The sequence below is a fragment of the Akanthomyces muscarius genome, chromosome 5 (genome assembly GCF_028009165.1).
Source record: "Akanthomyces muscarius strain Ve6 chromosome 5, whole genome shotgun sequence".
In the NCBI taxonomy this organism is placed as follows: domain Eukaryota; kingdom Fungi; phylum Ascomycota; class Sordariomycetes; order Hypocreales; family Cordycipitaceae; genus Akanthomyces; species Akanthomyces muscarius.
The window spans coordinates 2761122-2780538 of NC_079245.1; the positions used below are offsets into that span (position 1 = coordinate 2761122).

At 53.0% G+C, this 19417-nt stretch overlaps 6 protein-coding genes across 6 annotated transcripts; 1 reads left to right on the plus strand and 5 right to left on the minus strand.

Moving 5' to 3' along the window:
* Window positions 1-681: 681 nt before the first annotated feature.
* On the minus strand, window positions 682-2663 carry LMH87_010227 (uncharacterized protein; the record flags this gene model as incomplete). Its single annotated transcript, XM_056197353.1, has 3 exons — window positions 682-1839; window positions 1922-2305; window positions 2376-2663. 3 exons carry the CDS (start codon window positions 2661-2663, stop codon window positions 682-684), a joined length of 1830 nt encoding a protein of 609 aa, XP_056054411.1.
* A 2763-nt stretch (window positions 2664-5426) lies between these two features.
* On the minus strand, window positions 5427-8042 carry LMH87_010228 (uncharacterized protein; the record flags this gene model as incomplete). The annotated part of the gene is made up of 2 exons (XM_056197354.1): window positions 5427-7511; window positions 7578-8042. The coding sequence occupies 2 exons, from the start codon at window positions 8040-8042 to the stop codon at window positions 5427-5429; spliced, it is 2550 nt and encodes an 849-aa protein (XP_056054412.1).
* A 911-nt stretch (window positions 8043-8953) lies between these two features.
* LMH87_010229 (uncharacterized protein) lies at window positions 8954-10070 on the minus strand (the record flags this gene model as incomplete). The annotated part of the gene is made up of 3 exons (XM_056197355.1): window positions 8954-9060; window positions 9133-9895; window positions 9951-10070. The coding sequence occupies 3 exons, from the start codon at window positions 10068-10070 to the stop codon at window positions 8954-8956; spliced, it is 990 nt and encodes a 329-aa protein (XP_056054413.1).
* A 641-nt stretch (window positions 10071-10711) lies between these two features.
* Window positions 10712-12846, minus strand: LMH87_010230 (uncharacterized protein; the record flags this gene model as incomplete). Its single annotated transcript, XM_056197356.1, has 7 exons — window positions 10712-11189; window positions 11246-11355; window positions 11419-11927; window positions 11981-12007; window positions 12061-12160; window positions 12225-12789; window positions 12839-12846. 7 exons carry the CDS (start codon window positions 12844-12846, stop codon window positions 10712-10714), a joined length of 1797 nt encoding a protein of 598 aa, XP_056054414.1.
* Window positions 12847-13847: 1001 nt separating this feature from the next.
* LMH87_010231 (uncharacterized protein) lies at window positions 13848-16360 on the minus strand (the record flags this gene model as incomplete). Its single annotated transcript, XM_056197357.1, has 4 exons — window positions 13848-15235; window positions 15287-15833; window positions 15882-16027; window positions 16084-16360. The coding sequence occupies 4 exons, from the start codon at window positions 16358-16360 to the stop codon at window positions 13848-13850; spliced, it is 2358 nt and encodes a 785-aa protein (XP_056054415.1).
* Window positions 16361-18151: 1791 nt separating this feature from the next.
* Window positions 18152-18643, plus strand: LMH87_010232 (uncharacterized protein; the record flags this gene model as incomplete). The annotated part of the gene is made up of 2 exons (XM_056197358.1): window positions 18152-18226; window positions 18287-18643. 2 exons carry the CDS (start codon window positions 18152-18154, stop codon window positions 18641-18643), a joined length of 432 nt encoding a protein of 143 aa, XP_056054416.1.
* Between the last annotated feature and the right edge of the window lie 774 nt (window positions 18644-19417).

Genomic DNA, 19417 nt, shown 5'->3' on the forward strand with positions numbered 1-19417 from the left:
CAGCCACGATCTGCCTTGGTATTTGAATTGTTTTTCGAATTACATTGACCTTGCAGAAGTTCTGGATGTGGTCGCTGCAAGTCAAGAGTGAGCTTTAGCTAGTATACATTTTGTTGGCCAATAGATAAACAGATCTGGTCCTGCTCGGACTCGAATAGAAGTAGAGCCTATAGCTCAGGGATATAGTTCGTGTGCGTCATAAAAGGAGTGTAAACGTGGGTATCGCACTTCATAAAATCATGTAAGGAGCGTAGCATGTGCCTTTTGCACATCATAACATCATAAAAGGAGCGTGAGCAGTGCTTTAGCACGCGGGCATGAAACAAAAAGAAAATCGGCGCCTGAAGGCAGCCAATGACGGAAACAGAAAGGAGAAAAGGTCGGCTGTGAAAAAGCACATTGATGGATATGCTGCAGGGATGTCAAAGCACAGGCCCAGAACGCGGGAAGGCAAAAGAAAAAAAATTTGTGTGAGAGGAACTTGGGGTGAAGAGAGACGCGGGTGAGAGAGGAAGAATTGAACAAACTTTTTGGTAGAAATAGGACATTTTGCCAGTCCGCCACAAGACGCCGAATGCCAGAATATGAGGGGGAAAAGGGAAACAAACATTAATACCTCTCGGAGGTCTCGTACTGAAGTGTAGAACGACATTGTGAAGGGAAATGAGGCAGTGTAGACGCTTAGTCGGTGTCAAAAAAGCTGACTGAGAGCTTCAAGCTGCTCAGGTCAACCAAGCCCATGACTTTGCCGTCGGCACGCCAGATGGACTCATCAAAGTAGCAGCGCAGCGCGACAATGACGCCAGAGATGAAGATTTGGGTGATGCCTAGGCCGAGGGCGACAGCCTTCAGACCACCCGGGTGCGCGACAGCGACGGGGATGGCCATGGCGAAGATGCCTGCGGCGAGGTTGCGGAGAACAATGACGCCGGTATGCATGTCGCCGATGCTGCGGAGCGCAATGGTCATGTTGGAGGAGGTGAAGGAGGCGGAGCGGGCAAGACTCGGGCGGGTAGCCGCGTCGAGGACGGCGGTGCCCGCTGCGAGGATGGCGAGCTGAAACGAAATGAGGGCGAAGCTCAGCTGGCTGGCGCCGTCAGCGGAGAAGAGCGAGGAGGGGGAGGATGAGGAGTGTGATGATGCAGGGGGGCCGGCCATGAAGTTGTTGACGCCGAGACCAAAGGAGAAGATGCCGATGAGCGCGAGCGACGACCCGCCGCACACGACGAGGCAGTTGGCGAGCTGGGTGAACTGCAGATGCACGCCGCGGTACAGCGCGAGTGAGCCGACAATGACCGTCGGGACGACCCAGGGCCCCGTCATGATGGAGCCGAGCGCGGCCGGCGATGCCCCCACGGGCTTGGGCTCGAGCAGGAGAGACAGCGAGGCGGAGAGGCCCCAGAGCGCGGAGACGGGGATGCAGCTGAGTAGGAAGACGAGGGCGGTGGTGGGCGCGACGAGGGCGCGCGGGACCTGCAGCAGGATGTTGCGGGTGACGTGCCCGCGGAAGGAGACGGGCCGCATGTCGTGGAGGTAGCCCAGGATGCGCGACCGGGTGAGGCGGTGCTTGACGCGCCACGGCTGCCAGCGGCGCGAGAGCGTGAAGCCCGAGACGGGCGTTGGGGCGGCGGCCGCCTGCGAGCGGTCAAAGGCCGTCTCGGGCGCCGCGAGGCACACAAGCGGGATGGCGAGCAGGAAGAGCCCGCTGATGACGCGGAACTGGTACACCATGTTGGTCGTGTGCGCCGAGGCGACGGCGCCGCCGGCGAGAGGCGAGCCCCATGTGGCGGCAATGTTGAGGATGTTGTAGAGCGTCACGCGAAGGTTGCGCTGGTGCTCCTGGAACGGGGATGTTAGCACGATGCAGGCATGATTATAAGATTCTCGGGTTGGAGATTCTTGGGTGGAAGGGACGACTTACAAAGTAGGTGTCCTGTATGGACGTCATGACCAGCGTGTCAAAGACGCCCCATCCGAGCCCCTGCACGGCGCGCGCGCCCATGCAGGAGCCGAAGCTGTCGCCGGCCGTCGCGTTCCATATCGATCCGACAAAGAGCAGCGTGGTGGCGAGCAGGTAGACGGGGCGCCGGCCCCAGATGCGGGCGACGACGCAGGCGGTCGCGCCGGTCGCGGAGGAGAGCACGAGGGGCACGCCGGTGAGGGCGGCGACGGCCACGTAGGATGTGCGGTAGTGCTCGGCGGCCATGGCGTTGGTGGTGAGGAAGACGGTCTTCATGGCGCCGACGAGGCCGACCACGGAGAGCAGAGCAGCGAGGTTGAGGTCCTTTCTCCATCGGGGCCAGTTCTGTATTTACAGAATGTGAGTAAGAATTATATAAATGTGATTGTACTGGGAAGAGAAGGAGCAAACTTACCAAAGGATCGTCAGAATCGTCGCTCGGTTGAGGCATGAGCTCGACGTCGGCGTACTTGCCTCTTCCGTACTTGATGCTCTTGTGCGTCGACCACGTCCCTAGGGAAAGCCGCCGCGTGTGGCTGCTGCTGGAGCCGGTGAGCGTGGTGGTAAAGTTGGAACTGCTGTTGACGTAGCCGGGCATCGGCGTCGTCGCGCGCGTCGGCTGCTGGTAGTTGCGCGGCCACGGGGAGTGCACCCTTGCGGGCATGCTGACCCCCAGGCCGGCACCTCGACTGGCCTCCATCATCCTGGCGTTTTTATCTTTTGGTCTTCTCGCTCTGCCCGTTGTAAAGAATGACGAGATGGGAAAGAGGCAGGATGAGTAGACAAGAATGGAATCGGGATATATGCCTTTAAGAAAGAAAGAGAATCGGCGTCCTGGAGAAGAAAAAAGAAACGCCCTGTCCCCTGCTCCTGGATCCCGGCAGTCAAGCCCAAGGAGCTGGGTCAGGCTCGCTCCCAGGCGAAGAGCGCCCTCTCAAAAAGCAACGGATGGGGGGAGGTGCAGGATGCGTGACGGCCCAGTGCCAAACTCCGAGCCGTGGGTTCTTGGGCGCGGAGGAGAAGAAGAAGCAACGCGGTACGCGGCCTGCAGCTGTGTGCAGAGATGCTGAGAGACAAGTGTTGAGATGCGCAATGGATCCGAGAGTCTTGAGCTTGCATTAGTTTTTGTTCTGGGACAAGGCGGGCGACCCGTCAGAGAGAAAAGAAAAAAAAAAGTAGTTGACACAACCCAAGATCGACGATATATGTCCGAACGGCAGCAAAAGGAAGAAAGAAAAAAAAATGACAAGATGGTGACGGAAAAAGAAAGGAAGAGAGGATCGAGCCGCAAAGTCAGGAACAGGAACCGTGTAAGTTTGGCGTTCCAACGTGGGACGAACTGGATTGAGACACGCAGGTATCTACAAGATCCTATTGAGGGAAAGCAGTGTAGCAGTAGTTTTGTTCTTTCTCTTCTTCTGTGACTCAGTGGCTCTTTCTTCACATTTTCGCGTACGCGATTGTGTCTTTAATTGTTTTACAAGGACGTGTGCGGCTTTTGGGGGCTGGGCAAAAAATCAATGCCGAGACCCTCAATTCAGACGTCACAACTTGCATTGCTACTTTGCCACATATGAGCTGACGTCCCGGCCATGACTGGGGCCCTTGAGCGGGACGGGAATGGATTGAACAATAAGAGTGGCGCAACTGCAACGTGCCTTTGCCCCAAGGTTTGGCTGCCTTTTGTGTGAAGAGAGTGCGTCGTCGTCGAAAAGTCGTCCGGTCAGAGACACAATCGAGCAAAGGGAGAGCAGTGTGTTGAACACGCAGGGTGAAACATTGACAAAGGGTGGAGAGCTCGTTTTGGGGGAGGCGCATCGTCATGCGCAGCTTTCTTTTTGACCAAGGGCATGGAATAGTATAATACTACATATCTTTTCTCGTTCCGCTCAAGAGGAGAGGAGGGTCCGTCGACGAGACGAGGGAGGATGAGGGGCTTCGTAGGTGGACTGAGAAGTGCAGTACGAGAGCGGAAGCAAAAAAGAAAAGAAGAAAAGAAACGCGACCGAGGGAAAAGAAAGAGGATCTTTGTGGAGGTGGTCGGCTCGAACGGGCGTTTCGTCTCAAGACAAAAAGTCACACCGGGCGAAGAGCTTCATACGGAGGCGTAGGCTTGCTGCTTTCTTTCTTTTAAGGTGTGTGGCTGTGAGACTTTTCGATCGCGCGTCGGCGCGTTGAGCCTTGCCTCGGTCGCGGTGTGGTTGTATGAGGCTCAATGCAAGGGAGGGCGACATGTTTTCTGCCGTCCCTTTATTTAGTGTAGAAAAGGCCAAAAAAAAAAGCCTGTACCTTTGGGTTGGCCAACTACAGGCAGGCCCAAAAATAACAACTGCAGGTCGTGTTTTTTTTGCTTCTTCATGGTAACCTGGGGCGGCTTGTTAGTGCAGCGCGCATTGTCAAAGCTCCTGCACCGAGTTACAGACTTGCAGCCCTAACAAAGACACCTGTTTTTGGCAGGCTTATAGCCTTTGCTATTGGTGCGAAGCTAATAGCATGGGTTCTCGGTACCTGGGCAAGGGTTCATGCATCCCTTGCGTCCAATGCATCGGGTGGAAACGATACGTACGAGGCTTGGTACCGCAGGGAACAGCTGCCGTTTTCTTGTAGGCAAGAAGTCCCATCAAGATACATTGAGTAGTTGCCAAGTGTTCGTTCGCGAACGAACATGAACCAACCAAAAGTTTAACGGCCAGTATTGAACCTTGATATGCTGCATTTTATAGACATAGATAATTACGCCCTCGCCCTTTTTCCCACCGAGTCAGACTACGGGATCCCCGACAGCAATACCTTTGCCTGGAAGGTGTGGTACCCCTAACTAGTTACCTAAGTTAGCTACTGCAAGAACACGACCCTGCGCTATAGCGGCGATCATGTATCGCGACGAGGATCCTGTGTACAAATACCCATCCTAAAAAACATGGGAAAATATAATCTACAATTCCGATCATGGGCCGAGAAACTTTGAGGCCTGGTCTTCTCCACATAACTCTTGTCGCCTGCAGGCGACGAGCAAGGGGCTTGAGTCAATGCTCCTGCATTGGACGACTGGGCTAGTTGCTGAGGGCTGAATGAATTGCTTCTGCTCTGGTGGACACCAAAGATAGACACACAAAAGCTCGATATTTTAGCCTTTTTAACAGACCAGATTGCGCCACGACCCAGCTAGACGAATACTGACTGTGATAATAACCTCACACTACATCGTCCATTGCTTGTCTATCTGTCGTTGAGAATCGTCGTATTAGTTGGTTGTCTGCACTATTAGGGCGCTGTTCGAGGCTCATAAATTTCGCACCTTCTTGCGCTGATGGGGTGGATTGGTAGTGTTCCATATTGTTCTTGATCCAATGTGTCGATTCTCTAATGCTATACAGGCAGCCATCGCTTTCCCCCGCGACTCTTGACAGACTATACCTTGTGACATGCATCCTGAACAATAAGCAGGCTTTTTTCCAACTCTAATCTAAGAAAATTTTCCATGCGCCCACTTGCACTCTTCGCCGTTGCCAAATTGCGGCGAGCTGAATCCAAAATCGCACCAGATTTGCGTGCCGCAGATGCTTTCGTCCTTTGTGGTCACACACTCTTGTATCCTCGACATGTCGCCTGGTACAGCTGGCAGCATCTTGTGGCTCCTGGCGCAGTCCGAGGACCACTTGAAAGGGGACTTGAGTTTATGCGAAAGCGCTGCGTCTTCGTGCGCCTTGCAGAATCGGTAAGTACCGCAGGCCTTTTCCGTGAGGTCATCATCAGTGCACATTGCCGCGTCCTGGGGCTCAGGAATCCAAGGGCGGTCATCTAGAGCATCGCCCTGAACATCGAGACATTCCTGGTGGCTGTCGAAGAGGGCATTATCGGGAATCTTTGCCTGGCCAGGCTCGTAGACTTTGCAAGCCTTCTCACCAGCTCCCTTCCTGACTTGGAACGTTACAGTCTCCGACGTGTCCCAATCCGATTCGGCTTTGGAATCGCCAAAGAGCCTAAGGGCGCGCACAACAAGCTTGTAGGTGCCCACAGGGAGATAATCACCCCACTCCAGTCGGCCGTTCCATGTCGTGCGTGTTGTTTGAGTATGAGAGAGCGCCTCCATAGTAAAGGCGTTGATCTTGAGATTCTTGGCCTGCATGCGATCGGCCAGCCACTTGCGAGGCGCAATTGGCACGACCTCGGCTCGCACAAGGCGGGTGCCAAATTCGGGCTTAACACTCAAGGGTAGGGAAAGATCCAAGGAGCTGTCGTTATTGATCTTGTAGTCAATATCCTCTCCATCATAGAGGCTATTGTCGCGAGGACCCCATACGGGATCGTTCGTGAAAGTAGCAAGTTTTGCTCCCCATGAAGGCAGAACCTGGTGTTCTTTCAACGAACCGGACAGACCTAGATAAGGAACTGTCAACACATCGCTGTTGGAGCTGTTGATCTTGATCCAGCCGGACCACACGGGCAGGCGGCCACCATCAAGACCCGAGGGATCTGTGGCCGAGATGTCCACAGCGGCCGATTTACCAGGGCCAAGGACAAGTACGCTCTGGCTAAGCTTAATGTCCGCTGACTCCTGGACAGGCGGGCTCTGTTCCAGGCCGATGCCGGGAATGAGGGTGTACAGTGTCTCTGCTGCGAGGGTATCGAGATGGTAGGTGACGTTGGTCTTGGCAGTGTTGGTAATGCTAAGACTCAAAGACTGCGCGCGATGCTGGGTGTCGTTGAAAGCGAGGCCGGACGGCTCGACGAGGGTGGTGGCGTGAGCAGCGTCCCAGGCTCTCACCAGACCGCCACCCTGCTGCGCAACTGAGTAGGGCGCTCCCTGAGGCACGGCCGTGGACATGAGGATGCTGTTGAGAAGTACCGGGTCAAAAGTGCCCCGTACCTCGGCCATGAGGGCCATGATGCCAGCGACAAAGGGCCCGGCGAAGGAGGTTCCCGATACATCTTCGTAGCCGCCACTGTTTTGGATACCTGGAACGTCGTCACCGGGCGCACCGACGGTGGGCTTGATGTCGAGATCCCAATTCGGGCCATAGGTTGAGAACCGAGCCATGGGGGCATCTTTGACAGGGCCGTCGATGGCACCGGGCGCCCGGGCAAAGGCGTTGACCGACGTCACGTCCTTGCCGCTCGAGGGATTCATCACGGAAAAGAGGCCGGCCTTTTTGTCGTTGCCGAGGCCGACTATGCACGGGACGCCGCTGTCGACGATGCGCGAGACGACAGCCGCGGCAGGACGAGTAGCCCAGCTAGAGCCCGGCCAGCCAGCAGAAGAGACTATGAGTTGCGCGCCGTCTTCATAGGCTTTGACCCAGCCGGCGACGAGGTCGTCCTCGACCATCATGGCATTGCAGTCGAGCACCCTGTACGCTGCCAGGGTCGCATTGGGCGCCACGCCAACGTAGTTAGCGTCGTTTCCGGCGAGTATACCAGCCACGGTCGTGCCGTGGCCGTGGCAGTCCATGGGGTCATTCTTCTTGCCGTCTTTGGAGAAGTTGTCACCAAGGACAACTCGGCAGCCTTTGCCGAAGCAGCCACCAAGGGCGGAATGCGTATAGTTGACCTAGTAACCGTTTTAGCACAAGTACCTTCGTTTAGTTCTTCATTCTCACGTGCAGGGAAGACTTACGCCAGTATCAACAACGGCAATTCTGATACCGCTACCCGTAAATCCGGCGGCATGTAGCTTGTCGACCTGCGTCATGATGTGGTTCCACGGCGCAGAGTTGTCGCGGCGCTGACTCCCAGGCTGCTGCACTGTCTGCGGCTCCACCGGCTGCTTCGTGACCTCTACCGGCCACACTTTCGTAACGCCTGGCATTTGTTCCATCCCATGTCCGGTCATCGTGGTGTTGTGCATCTGCACTGAGATGCCGTAAAAGACCTTGGATTTGAATTGGCGGCGAATCTCGCCGCCCTGGTCTTGGATCGCCTTGACGAGCTCATCGAGGTTTTGGGTGCTCTCGCACTCGAGGATAAATGCACCTGTGGCTACGTTACCGGAAACTTCTTCACTGGAATCGATAGTAGCTGCCCCTGCAAGCGAAGCAGCGGCCGCAAGCCCGGCAAGGGTCAAAGTTGAGAAGAGAACCATGCCGTCGGAGAAGATGGTTGCCAGAAACCAGGCGAGATTGTGTTGTAATCTCGTCTTACCGAGGGAAATGGTGGGAGCGTTATATAGACATATTTGGCAACTCTTTGTGAGTTGTACAGCCCAGTTGCCCACCTTGTCAGCGACGCAATTTGGTCAAGGGTCCATATGAGCGCATCTACGACTATCTAATTAGCCAATACACATGGCATACAACGCATGAATGGTGCCAGTTGCTTTCCGCAATTCCGAGAACATCAGACCTTGCGATACATTCTCAGCTCATGATGTTACTTATACAGCGGGATAGACGATTAATGGGGTCCAATATGATATCGACTATAACAGTCATCACCGTCGGCTGGGCTCGCCCAATTTCTGTGTAGGATACATGGTGAAGAAGGCAGAACTCGGAATTAAGCTTTATTTCATGGGCTGCCGAGTGGGATAGCTTGATCCGCTCATCCACACAACAATATGATCCCTGACTATTGGACGGTTCCACACCAGTCAAATTACAAGTACCGCCGTGTTCTAATTCGTGCTCTGCCAAGCCGGCATAACGACGACTTCTGTATTAATAACTCTAAGTTGGGAGGCCGCAGAAGAATAGCCTGACCAAGAATGGACCAAAAGCCTTCTGTCCTTGGCGCGCAGTGGAGAATCTGGTTCGTTTGACAATGCTGTTAACACCTTGACTCGATCAGACGATAGCCGTGTTCCCATAGGAAACACAACGCACGGTGTTTGCTAGCGTGACACGCCGTGATTCACGTACCTACATGCACGGTATAGCATCTTCCTTTTGAACCGACTTGAGGCCGAAAATATATCGAGGAGAAGAACCATACGCTCAGTAGTCGCCAGTACAACAGAGACAATTTTTTGGAATGTCCCTAAAAAAGAGTCCTTTATTAGGTGGGCGCGGAAGACAGAATAATGGAGTTTCGGGATGGCTCCAGCTCCTTGCTTGTGGATGCCTCAACGGCCATTAGCAGACTCGTGGAGCGAATTAACAGCTCTATAACGGTTGTAGCAAAACATGCAATTAGCGAAATTGTCTTAAAGGCAAAGAAGAGGAGAAGGCACAAACCCTCGTACGCCAGTCCATAAGATACGGCGGGGTCCTCATCCTGGCCGGAGAGCAGCGGCATCCTCTCTGCCGGGCCGACCGAAACATGAAAGCGCAGTCCGATAGTCCTGGCCGCGTCCACCCAGAGGATGCGGTCCGACGCGATCGGGATCTTGGCAGCTGCGTTCCAGGGCTGCCCGCCACTGCTGCTGCCCGCTGCCGCCATGTCACTCAGCCAGTGCCGGAAGACGCGCACGACGTGTTCGCTCATGTTGTAGTGGCTGACAAAGACACCGGCGTGACGTCCCAGCGTGACGAGGTTGAGCGCGACGCAGAGCTGCGAGAAAAGCTCGCCGTTGTCGAGGTGCAGATCCTGCGTCGCGACCTCGTCGTCGCTGTCGAAGCCGGCGGGTGCCCCCCCCTGCACCGACACCGGCCAGACCATGCGGAAGCGTCGTCGGCGGTTCTCCTCGGTTACGACCGGGCGGAAAGACGCATAGAGCTGACAGACGTGGTGGAGGTCTGAGCAGTCTTTCTGTGCGGCGCAGTCATCTTCGCAGTCTGTAGGGTGGCGGGTACCGAGATAGCGGCAGGACAGGTATGGCGTTGATATTTTGAGACTAGGGTGGTAGCACTCGAGGATAAGCTCGTGGCTTGGAATGGATGAGACAGCACGAAGACGCAGTTGGAGAGTGTGGACTGCCAGTATATGTATTTGGCGGCAAATAATGGTCGCTTTGAGCAACTCTTTCAAGGGCAGATGGTCAAGAATGGTGACTAGGATCTGGCTTGATCGTCAGCCTCTAAGCTGGAGCTAGAGAGTGAATGCATTGGCTTACTTCATTTGGGAGCCTTTCAAGAATCAAGGACTCCGTGCTGGCCTTTTCCGGATTGGCATTCATTATGACAATACCTTTGTGGTGTATGAGGGTGGTGGGAGCGACGATATGTGAGCTCATCGGATGAGCGGAGAAGGCCAATGACGCTATCTAGAGGTCAAGAGCAGCCAAGATTTTTTCGCATGTAACGAGCATGGCATTACCATGACGTCAAGGAACAAAGAAAGCCAAGACTCGGTAGTAGTATAAGAAACGGATTTAAATACTGATGAAGGGAAATAGTTGTTGATTTTTGTAAGTTGAGGCCCGTCGTGAACTCTAGGTTATGACAAGTCAAAGTAGCTATCGAAGTCATAACGAGTATATAGGCCCCAACGAGCCGTGTCCAATGTTTACCGTGGGTCACTTTGGCGAAGTGGTACAGCCCGCACGGGCGGCTTGGTCTAGTGGCCACCGGGCCAACTCGATGTTCCATTCGCTTGCAAGACTCAAGACAGTCGGGGCTCGACTCCCGCTGTGTTCCCGGGAGATTGGCATGGCTGGGCCCACTGATGAGCTTGCGATGGAATAACTGCATCACTTGAAAGCGACCTTTTTCTTTATTTTATTATTGTTATATATCTCTGTTTTAAGCTCTCGACGCGTTGCCGCTTTCGCTAGCGCCTACCACCTAATGCTTCTTCTTTTTTAAACCATATAATATTAACCTACTCTAACTGGAGAAGATAAAAATACTCTATAAAAACAACAAAAATGATTCATCACGCCGCCTTTTCAGTGTCCGACGCACCCTCGGCGTTTTGCGCCGGCTTCGGAGCGACCTCTTCCTTCCTCTTCACACTGCGCCACTCCATCAACGGAATGGCAACTATACTAACACAGGCAAAGACGACACCCATCAGAAAAACAGTTTGAAGGCCGGCGTTGTAAGAGTCCAAGATGGCATCCACCTGGTCGGGGTACTTCTTCTTCATGGCTGCCCCAAGGTCTGAAGCACCCACACCCAGCACGTCTGCAGCGTCGACACCAGGGAGTGTATGCTGGATGACACGTTGCACCTTGCCCTCGAACACGTTTTGAGCGACGGACAGAAACACCGTGCCGGACAGACTCTGCAGGAATATCAGGACGCTCGTGGCAATGGCGAGCTCAGGGCCTTTGAAGATAGTCTGCGCGGCGATGATGGGCTGCTGGATGCCTAAACCTACTCCTAGACCAGTGACGACAAGTGACGCGGCCCTACATGAGACTGTTAGTACGGTTATCCCCGCCTTTCTTTTTCTGCCACATCATACCATTTCACAGTGCTTGTGTGTCGATCAAACGTATACACCAGACCGGAGCCGATTGACAAAACAACCACGGAAGCAATCATGCTTGGCACATAGTATCCGACTTTGGAAACCTGTGGAAAAAAAAGAACTGTCGTCAGTATTATGCAAGCAATTTGGGAGTGACATATACACACAATAAATCCAGAACTGATGACGGCGACTGACATGGCAGCGCTCGCGGCCAACATGTTGATGCCAGACGTGTAAGCCGACACGGTGCGCACAGCCTGAAACCAGATCGGCACATAGTATGTCGTGATGAAGAAGGCGGCAAAGTAGCAAAAGACGAACAAGATACCACCGGCAAGTGAACGCTGCTTTATGATGGACAGAGGCACCGTTGCCTTGTCGCCCTGCAGATACTGCGAGGCCACCCACACGACAAGAAGCACAGAGAAGAGGGTGAGGAGAAGGATGATGCGCCATGAGCCCCAGGCATACTTGACGCCTCCCCACTGCAGCGCCAGTAGCAGGCAGATTATGGTGGGGATGAAGACGAGCGTGCCGATGAGATCGAAGCGAGAAATAAAGTCGCTGAGGCTGTGAGTCTTGTTGACTTTGCTTTCGGCCGGGATTTTGACGAGCGAGAGGATCACGAGAAAGGTGATGCCGCCGATGGGTAGGTTGATCCAGAAACACCATCCTAGGAGCAAATTAGCAGGGGGGCAACTTCAATTCTTGGGCTCAGAGACTTACTCCACGTTGCCTTGTCGGTAAAAACACCTGAAATTTCGTCAGTTGAGCCGTTTTGTTTTCCATCTGCTTTGGAAACGTACCTCCCAGCGTTGGCGCGATAGTCTGCGCAATACCACCCATGCCACCCAGTGCGCCCGTGTATTTGGGCAGCTCATTCACTGGGATAAAGAAACGAATCAACTTGTTTCTGTGTCAGAGCAGTCAACCATTTTCGGGATAGAGAGCCTGAGTCTGCCAGACTTACAATAAAAGCACCGGAGTAGAGGCCAGCGCAGCCCGCTCCCGCCACAGCCCGGCCGACAATCAGGACGACGGAGCTGGACGCGGCTGCGCAAATGACCGATCCGACCTCGAAGAGGACGAGCGCGGACAGAAATACCCACTTGACCTGGAACTCGGCGTAGAGCTTGCCAAAGAAGAGCTGCAGGCAGCAGGTGGCCATGAGGTACGCCGAGCCGTACCAGCCCACGTCGGGCAGCGAGTGGAACTCGGATGTGATTTTGGGGATGGCGGTGGCAACAATCGATCGATCCTGGAAAAACATTGGGATGTTGTCAGAAGACAAGAGTGTGAAAAGTACTGCAGGGAGTTTGGAACGCACCAGGGCAATGCAGATAATCATGAATGCCAGACCGGTGAAAATGGCAAAGATGGCAAAGGGACTGGCTGGCGTCATGGAGGCAACTTTCGACAATTCTGCTCCAATTGGTTCGTTTTTCTCGACTGCTTCCTGCACAAGCGATACGTGGCTGTTGCTCCGTGGTTGCGCGTCGACAGACGTAGGCCTGCTACCTTGTTCATTCGTGCTTCTGGCCCGTGTTAGTAGGTGTTTCCTCCTAGTCAGTGGCCGCTACGTACTTTTCCATTTTTGGCCACCACAAAAGCTTTTCACAATATCAATAAAAGTACAATGTTGACAGCCCAAGACGGACGCTTTTGTCGAGGTATTATACCTCCTTCACTTGTTAAGTAGCCCCCCCCCCCCCTGCAGCGCGTCACTCTACCCTGCGTCAAAGGAGCCGCCCGCATGCTCTGGAGCAATCTCAAGAAAATCCGTATATCGCGACTCGAGCCTGACTTATTTCCGGCCCTGCAAGGCTGTCCGGAGTCGGGGTCGGTCCTTGCTGAGCGACCGTAGCCTGACGAAATTGCCTAATTCAGACGCGGTGGGCCTGGGGATACCGGCGTTATGGCACCCGGACACCATACGGGCAGAGTTCTGGTAGAGATCTGAGACCGGATATAGGGCGTGGATCTGCAGAAGTGATCTAAATTCCACGAAAATAATGTGATCAATAACTTTTGCCCTTGGTGTTTGTGGAAAGTCTTCCCTGCCGTCAACGCTGCATCATCTGCGGAGCTATCAATCCCGATCGCCGGACACATCCCGTACTGGTATGAGTACCCACGACCACTAACTGTCCGAGCAACATGCTGAAGTAGTTGGTGCAAGGTCCATTTTCACCTCCCGCTACATGAGCTGTTTGCTACGTTTTTCAAAGAGAGACTTGTCATGGACGTAATGGAAGAGCCTAGCTTTACTGCTGAGTATGCGGATTTGGGGCGCATTGAGTCAACCGTCAACTTTACCCAACTACCTGCTCTCATGGCTTTTCGCCTACGCCGGTCGCACTAGTTGAACACACAATGCCTGCAAGAATAAATATTCGATGGCTGGACAAATGAGCTGAGTGGAATGCTTTTCGTTAGACTATTGAAATAACACCTTGACTCGTCAAGGTCTCTATATCCGGTCTACTGATACATGCAGCGGCTTAAACATTGATCCAAAACGCCTTTTATGCCAATTCATAATGTCGTGTATAGTACGTAGCCATTTCTGTCCTTCGCTGTCATTTAATGGCCTTCAAATGCTACCGTCTGTGTCTTTGCAACGGGCATCGCGCACCGCTGCATCCACAGCGTCATACAGGTCGAGATGAAAAAATGGTCGGTCCACTGCCGATATTGTAGTATGCTCTCTAGTTCCACCCGGTGTGGTAGACTGGGAGAAACTTGGAGGAGTCTGGTTTTCTTCGTCAATGGTAGACGCAAAAGGTCGCCTGTGGTGGCCGAGATGCGCGGAAAACGGCGTGTCACTGATGGGAGCGATGGAATATAACGGTTTCCATTTCGCCAATGCTTCCGGGTTTTGACAGGTCGGATAACCGAAACCCGCAGTGGCTAGCGCTTTCCGAGTCCATCTATTCTGGACGTTGGCAAAATGCCACTCAACAGTGTCGGGTGCCGCGTATCGATCCAGTAAGTTCCGCAGATCGATCAGACCCTGAATAGTAGTGATGTCAATGTTGTTAACAGCCGCAAAGTCGAGAACCAAAGCGCGCAGATAGGGCAGATGCTGTGAAAGAAGCTTGTCGCGCGGTCCTGGATCGTTCCAAGGTCGGTCCGATTCATGTTCATATTCTTCGTCGGACGTTCGTTTAGTATTTTCCATCAAGTGTGACTGTAAAATGTCCACATGCAGTGCCTGGTTGATGTATGTGTAGCTGTCGTGCACACGGTACACAAAGACGCCCGGGTATGGGCTTTCCAGTAGAATGGCGGGGTTAGATGAGTCGCGGCGGTCAAACTGCAAAAAGACATCCTTGGTCGCCATAGAAGTCGTTGCAATCCCAGCTGCCGCATCCTCGGCTTCTCGTGGTACACGCTGCGAGCGAGCCACGCCAACAAAACCGCCTTTGGCTCTGGCAATACCGACTAGTAGTAGCGCAATGGAAAGGCCAATGCCAAGATAAATTGAGTAGTCAAGAGACATGAATATTGCCATTGCAACACATGCCACCCAGATAAGCAGCTCCAGGGGCGACAGCTGCCAATATTTGTACAAACTTTTGGGGGGTGTGATTAGGTTGCAGACGGCATGGATGATGAGTCCCGAAAGTGCAGCCTTTGGGATGTAAAAGAATACCCCAGTCAGCGCATAAAGGGCCAGAACCAGCACCAATGCACTGAACACGCCAGCAAGGGGCGTGCGAACACCAGCATTCGAGAGCACTGCGGACGCGCCAAAGGAGCCAGTGCAAACGTACCCGCCCATGAAAGGACTCAGAAGATTGGCACCTCCTAGGGCGACGATTTCTTGCGAGGGGTTAATGCTGTAGTTGTAAAGTCTACCCATGGCTTTCGCAATGGCAATATGTTCGATGATCAGTATTATGGCTACAGCAGGTAGCTCCGGAAGAACCATTTGGATAAGCGACATTTTAGGCCTTGGCACTCCAATTTTCTGGAAGCCTGTGAAAGTGTCAATGAGCATCCAAGGGTATCGCTATGCGTGGTACAAACCTCGTTCTATGTGACCCACGATACGGAACTTTGGGCTGATTTGCGGCCCACGACCGTGCACAAGAAAGCTGATAAGCGTAAAGAGAAGGATAGTAAATGTAAGACGCAGCGATGATGCGAATTTCCAAGCTCGCTTATGAGCTGGCTGCCTCGACTCCATGTGAGAACAGAATTCTCGAATCGCAAAAAGAAGTACAATGGAGGACAGCCCAATTGCTGCATCGAGCTTGGCAGTCGGTAATAACCTGGCAGTGTCGATCAAGACGCGATATGGTGGCGCCTGGCCGTTGATTCCCGTGATTCCCAGCGTTGTCGGGATCTGAGTAGAGATGATAGTTACACTGGCAGCGGTGACGAACGCGGAGATGGGGATATAGGGTATGAACTCGATGATCCAGCCCAGCCTGAATAGACCGAAGAAGAAGAAAATGCCGCCGCAGAGCAAACCGAGTGTGTGTGCGATTTCTTGGGCGTCAAAGTCCGTGCCTGGCTGCTCTTGGACGCGATTCACAACTTGACCGACAAGCAGGGATCCAACTGCTGTAGTCTATTTTACGTTAGCAGCTGTCAGAGAGAGCTTAGTTGGCTGGCTTACCCCAATGACAATATCTTTCGAAGACCCAAAGACCCAGTACAAGACGGCACCAGTAAAGGACGTGTAGAGGCCGTATGCTGGAGTAAGGTTGGCGAGAACCGCATAGGCCATAGCTTGTGGGACGACGACCAAACCAATAGTGATGCCTGGAAAAAGTTAGCCACGAGTGTCTGAAGAGCTGCTGAAATCTTGCAGTACACACCAGCGACAGCATCCCCGAGCAGCCACCTGCAATTGTAGCGCGGAATCCAAAACAGAGGCGGGAATAGGGTTCTGAGATAATGCGCTACCCCCGCCCTGGTCGGAACCAATTCTCTGAGCCACTCCGCGACAGTTGGTTCCTCTTCTATATAGGCGGTAGCCGATCCAAGCACCGCACGTGCACGCTCCTCCAGATCTTTCGGTTGATGGGCATAGCGAGCGTTGGTGTCGATGCCAAGCACAGCTTTGGTGAGCTTGGTACGGGCATTTTTTGACATTGCTGAGTAAAGTATTGCGAGAACATGTAGGATGCGGAAAAGAAATAATTGTTGCGAGAACAAGTGGCGATGATGGCTGTCGGCACTGGCTATGTCAGTGTCGTGGCATGCAACGATGTCGTGATCGAGCGCGCGCTCCGAGGAATGCAGGAATTGAGCAGTTATCTTTGGCGCAGGACTGCACGGATGATGAGATATAGCTAGAAGAATACAGGTCGCAAAGCAACGCAGAGGGCGCAAGATGATGAGGGAAGGGCAAACAGGTCTTTCTTATTCGACTTCTACGACTAGGAGCTTCAGTGGCACCGAGCCGGTGTAAGCAGCCGGCGGCAGTCGGCAGGTGCTGGGGGAAAGAGCCAAGAGACGACAACGGCGCCTGCTGACGAGATGGGGCGTATCAAGGGACGGAATCTTGGCAAAGCATTTTGACAGGGCTTTAAATTATTGTTTAATTTTTCCGAGAAGTGTCTTGGCAATTTGAAGCTGGGAACCGGGGTCGATGTAGAATTGCCCCTGGGCCGCAGTCAGCGGCAGTCGGTGGCAACGCCTTGCGCCGACTCCCGCCCGCCTGCTGCCAAGACGGGCAACTCCACCATCACATTAAACTCAGGATATAACCTCAGGATATTATTATCGCTGAAATAAGTCTGCTGCAGGAAATGCTGCAGGAGGAGAATTTGACAATTCGTTTTTGTACTGTTCTAGCTGCAGAATGGTGTCGCATTTCAGCTATCCAGCTAAGCATGTTCCCCTCGCCCGGGGAGCCTGATCAGCATCCCCGACCGGGTCGAATTCCCGCCTCAGAAGTGGCATGTCAAATAGACAAGACGAGCTTGTCAAACAAACGAGGACTTTGTTATTTTTGAAGCCTGTTTCCTCGTGCCTCGTTCCTCATTCCTCATTCGGCCCGCGCAGCTGCATAGTTACTCCGTTTACCAGTGATAACCGTTGCACACCACATAGATGTGAGCAACAAGTCCCCAATCCTGCGCCGATGTGGGCCTTCGGAGAAAAGATGTTTTGCAACTGAAACCTACGCAGTCTTTTCATTAAAGTGAATTACTGAATTGTCGCTAGGAATAGATGGCATTTATTCAGTTTTCTTGAACAACTTGGTCTTGTGACGCAAAACGTATTGCTGTCAAGGGTCGTATCAAGCTCGATGGATGCACAAATTTAAAGCAAACAAGCATGCGAGCGTATGGACATAGTACTTTATATAGTCATGGCGGCAACTTGGCAGCCTATGGGAGCTAGTTTTACCTCCGGACAAAAGAATCTTGGCCGTTTCTCGGCACTTACTACTTGTAATCGAGCACGCGTAGCGTCAAAAAAGCGCCGAGCCTCTTCTCACGCTCCCAAAAAAAGAAAAAGAAAAAAATCAAAAAAGTCCGAAAACTTTTTTGCGGGAAAATACTCGGGATCATTTGCAAAATAATTAGTGAAATTAAATTCTGGCTAGTAGATGGCTCTACTTACCGAAGTATGTAGTCCCATACCCAGCAGTGAGCAGTTTGTCCGTCTCTCCTGACCTGAACCAGTCTGGAGCGAAGCGTGGCGTCTGACCATGTTGCCTATTATGCATGTAAACCCAAAGAAGCATAAAAGTCCGCCCAAATGATAAATAGACGAGACTTTGCGCAGTACACCGGCACTAGCTTCCAGCCATTGGATCCTTTGTTGCACTAGTCAGGTGAGGCTCGCCAGGCTTCAGCCATGTATATAGATCAGCATCATCCCCAGATTATCATTCATTTTCGAAACATTCGAGTATTAATCAATACAACAAGCATGAAGCTCTCTCTCATCGCAGCCCTCAGCATTGCGTCGCTCGCCGCGGCCAGCCCAGTCACTGACTCGGTATCAGTAAGCGCGCCCAGCCACGAGACAACTTACACCGACACCGACTGACATTATGAGCAAAAGAAGAGAATTACTGCCTCTCCCCTGCACTGCGACTGCATCATTGACGGAGACGACGGTGTCAGCAGGCCTTGCGGCTGCAACACCGGTCGCACAGTCGCCCTTGTCGACGGCCGCGCCGCTGCTCTCCACTGCATGTGCCTCATCCAGGACGGCGACGGCAATCCCGTCCCTTGCGATTGCAACCACCAGGGTAGCTTCGCCACTGAGGGAGAGCAAGCCGAGAAAAGAGATGCGGCAACTCCCCTTGTTTTTGTCGCGGTCAAGAAGAGCCTGACTCCTCAGCAGTGCCTCTGCATAATCGATGGCGGCGATGGACAGTCTGTACCTTGCCATTGCGGTGTCGCTGGTAGCAAGTAGAGACGCTACAAACGCGAACAGTGTTTTCGTCTCATAGGTGGCCTTAATTCTATTAAACAGGGGATAGTGCACGATCATGGCGATGTCTCTGTTGCATGCGAGATGCTCACGGAGTGGTTGACTTGTAAATGAGGCTCAGCGGAATTCTGCAACGAAAACAATCCAATACAAATCGTATCCGAATTCGCTATTGTGAACGTTTTCCTCCTGTGCTAGCCAGTAAAGGCTCATCGAATAGTTTGACCAATCTCATGCAAGCGTCATGGCGAGGTGGCAGAGTGTCCGAAACTAAGATCATCAAAATATCACACGGCGAGAAAGTCCGCGAGAATAAAGTCGACAATTTTAAAGGACCGCCTGATTCCAAACGAGGCTATCAAATTCATGGCATGGCAGCGTAATAGCGCACTCTCACACTCAGGCTGAGGTATTCGATTGCAATGCAGACGTTTGACATGGAGAACACAACACAGTCTCCCAACCACCAAACATATTTTCTGGTCGAAACTATGCCAGTCGACTCTCGGGTTGGATTCTACACCCTGCAAGCCACGGCAACGTGCACGATTGCCGAGAGTGTCTCACTGCAGGCAAACTTTGACGGGCCGATCACTGCCCAGAGATTTTCTACAAATACCGGAAATAATCTCTTTCAACATGGGCCTTGGCAGCCACGCCCGTATGTTCGAACAATATCGCAGCGGCCTTTAGTAACAGGCTCGCCGCTTGATCTGGAAGACCTGACCAGCTTTGCCGCCCCATTGTAGTTCTGCA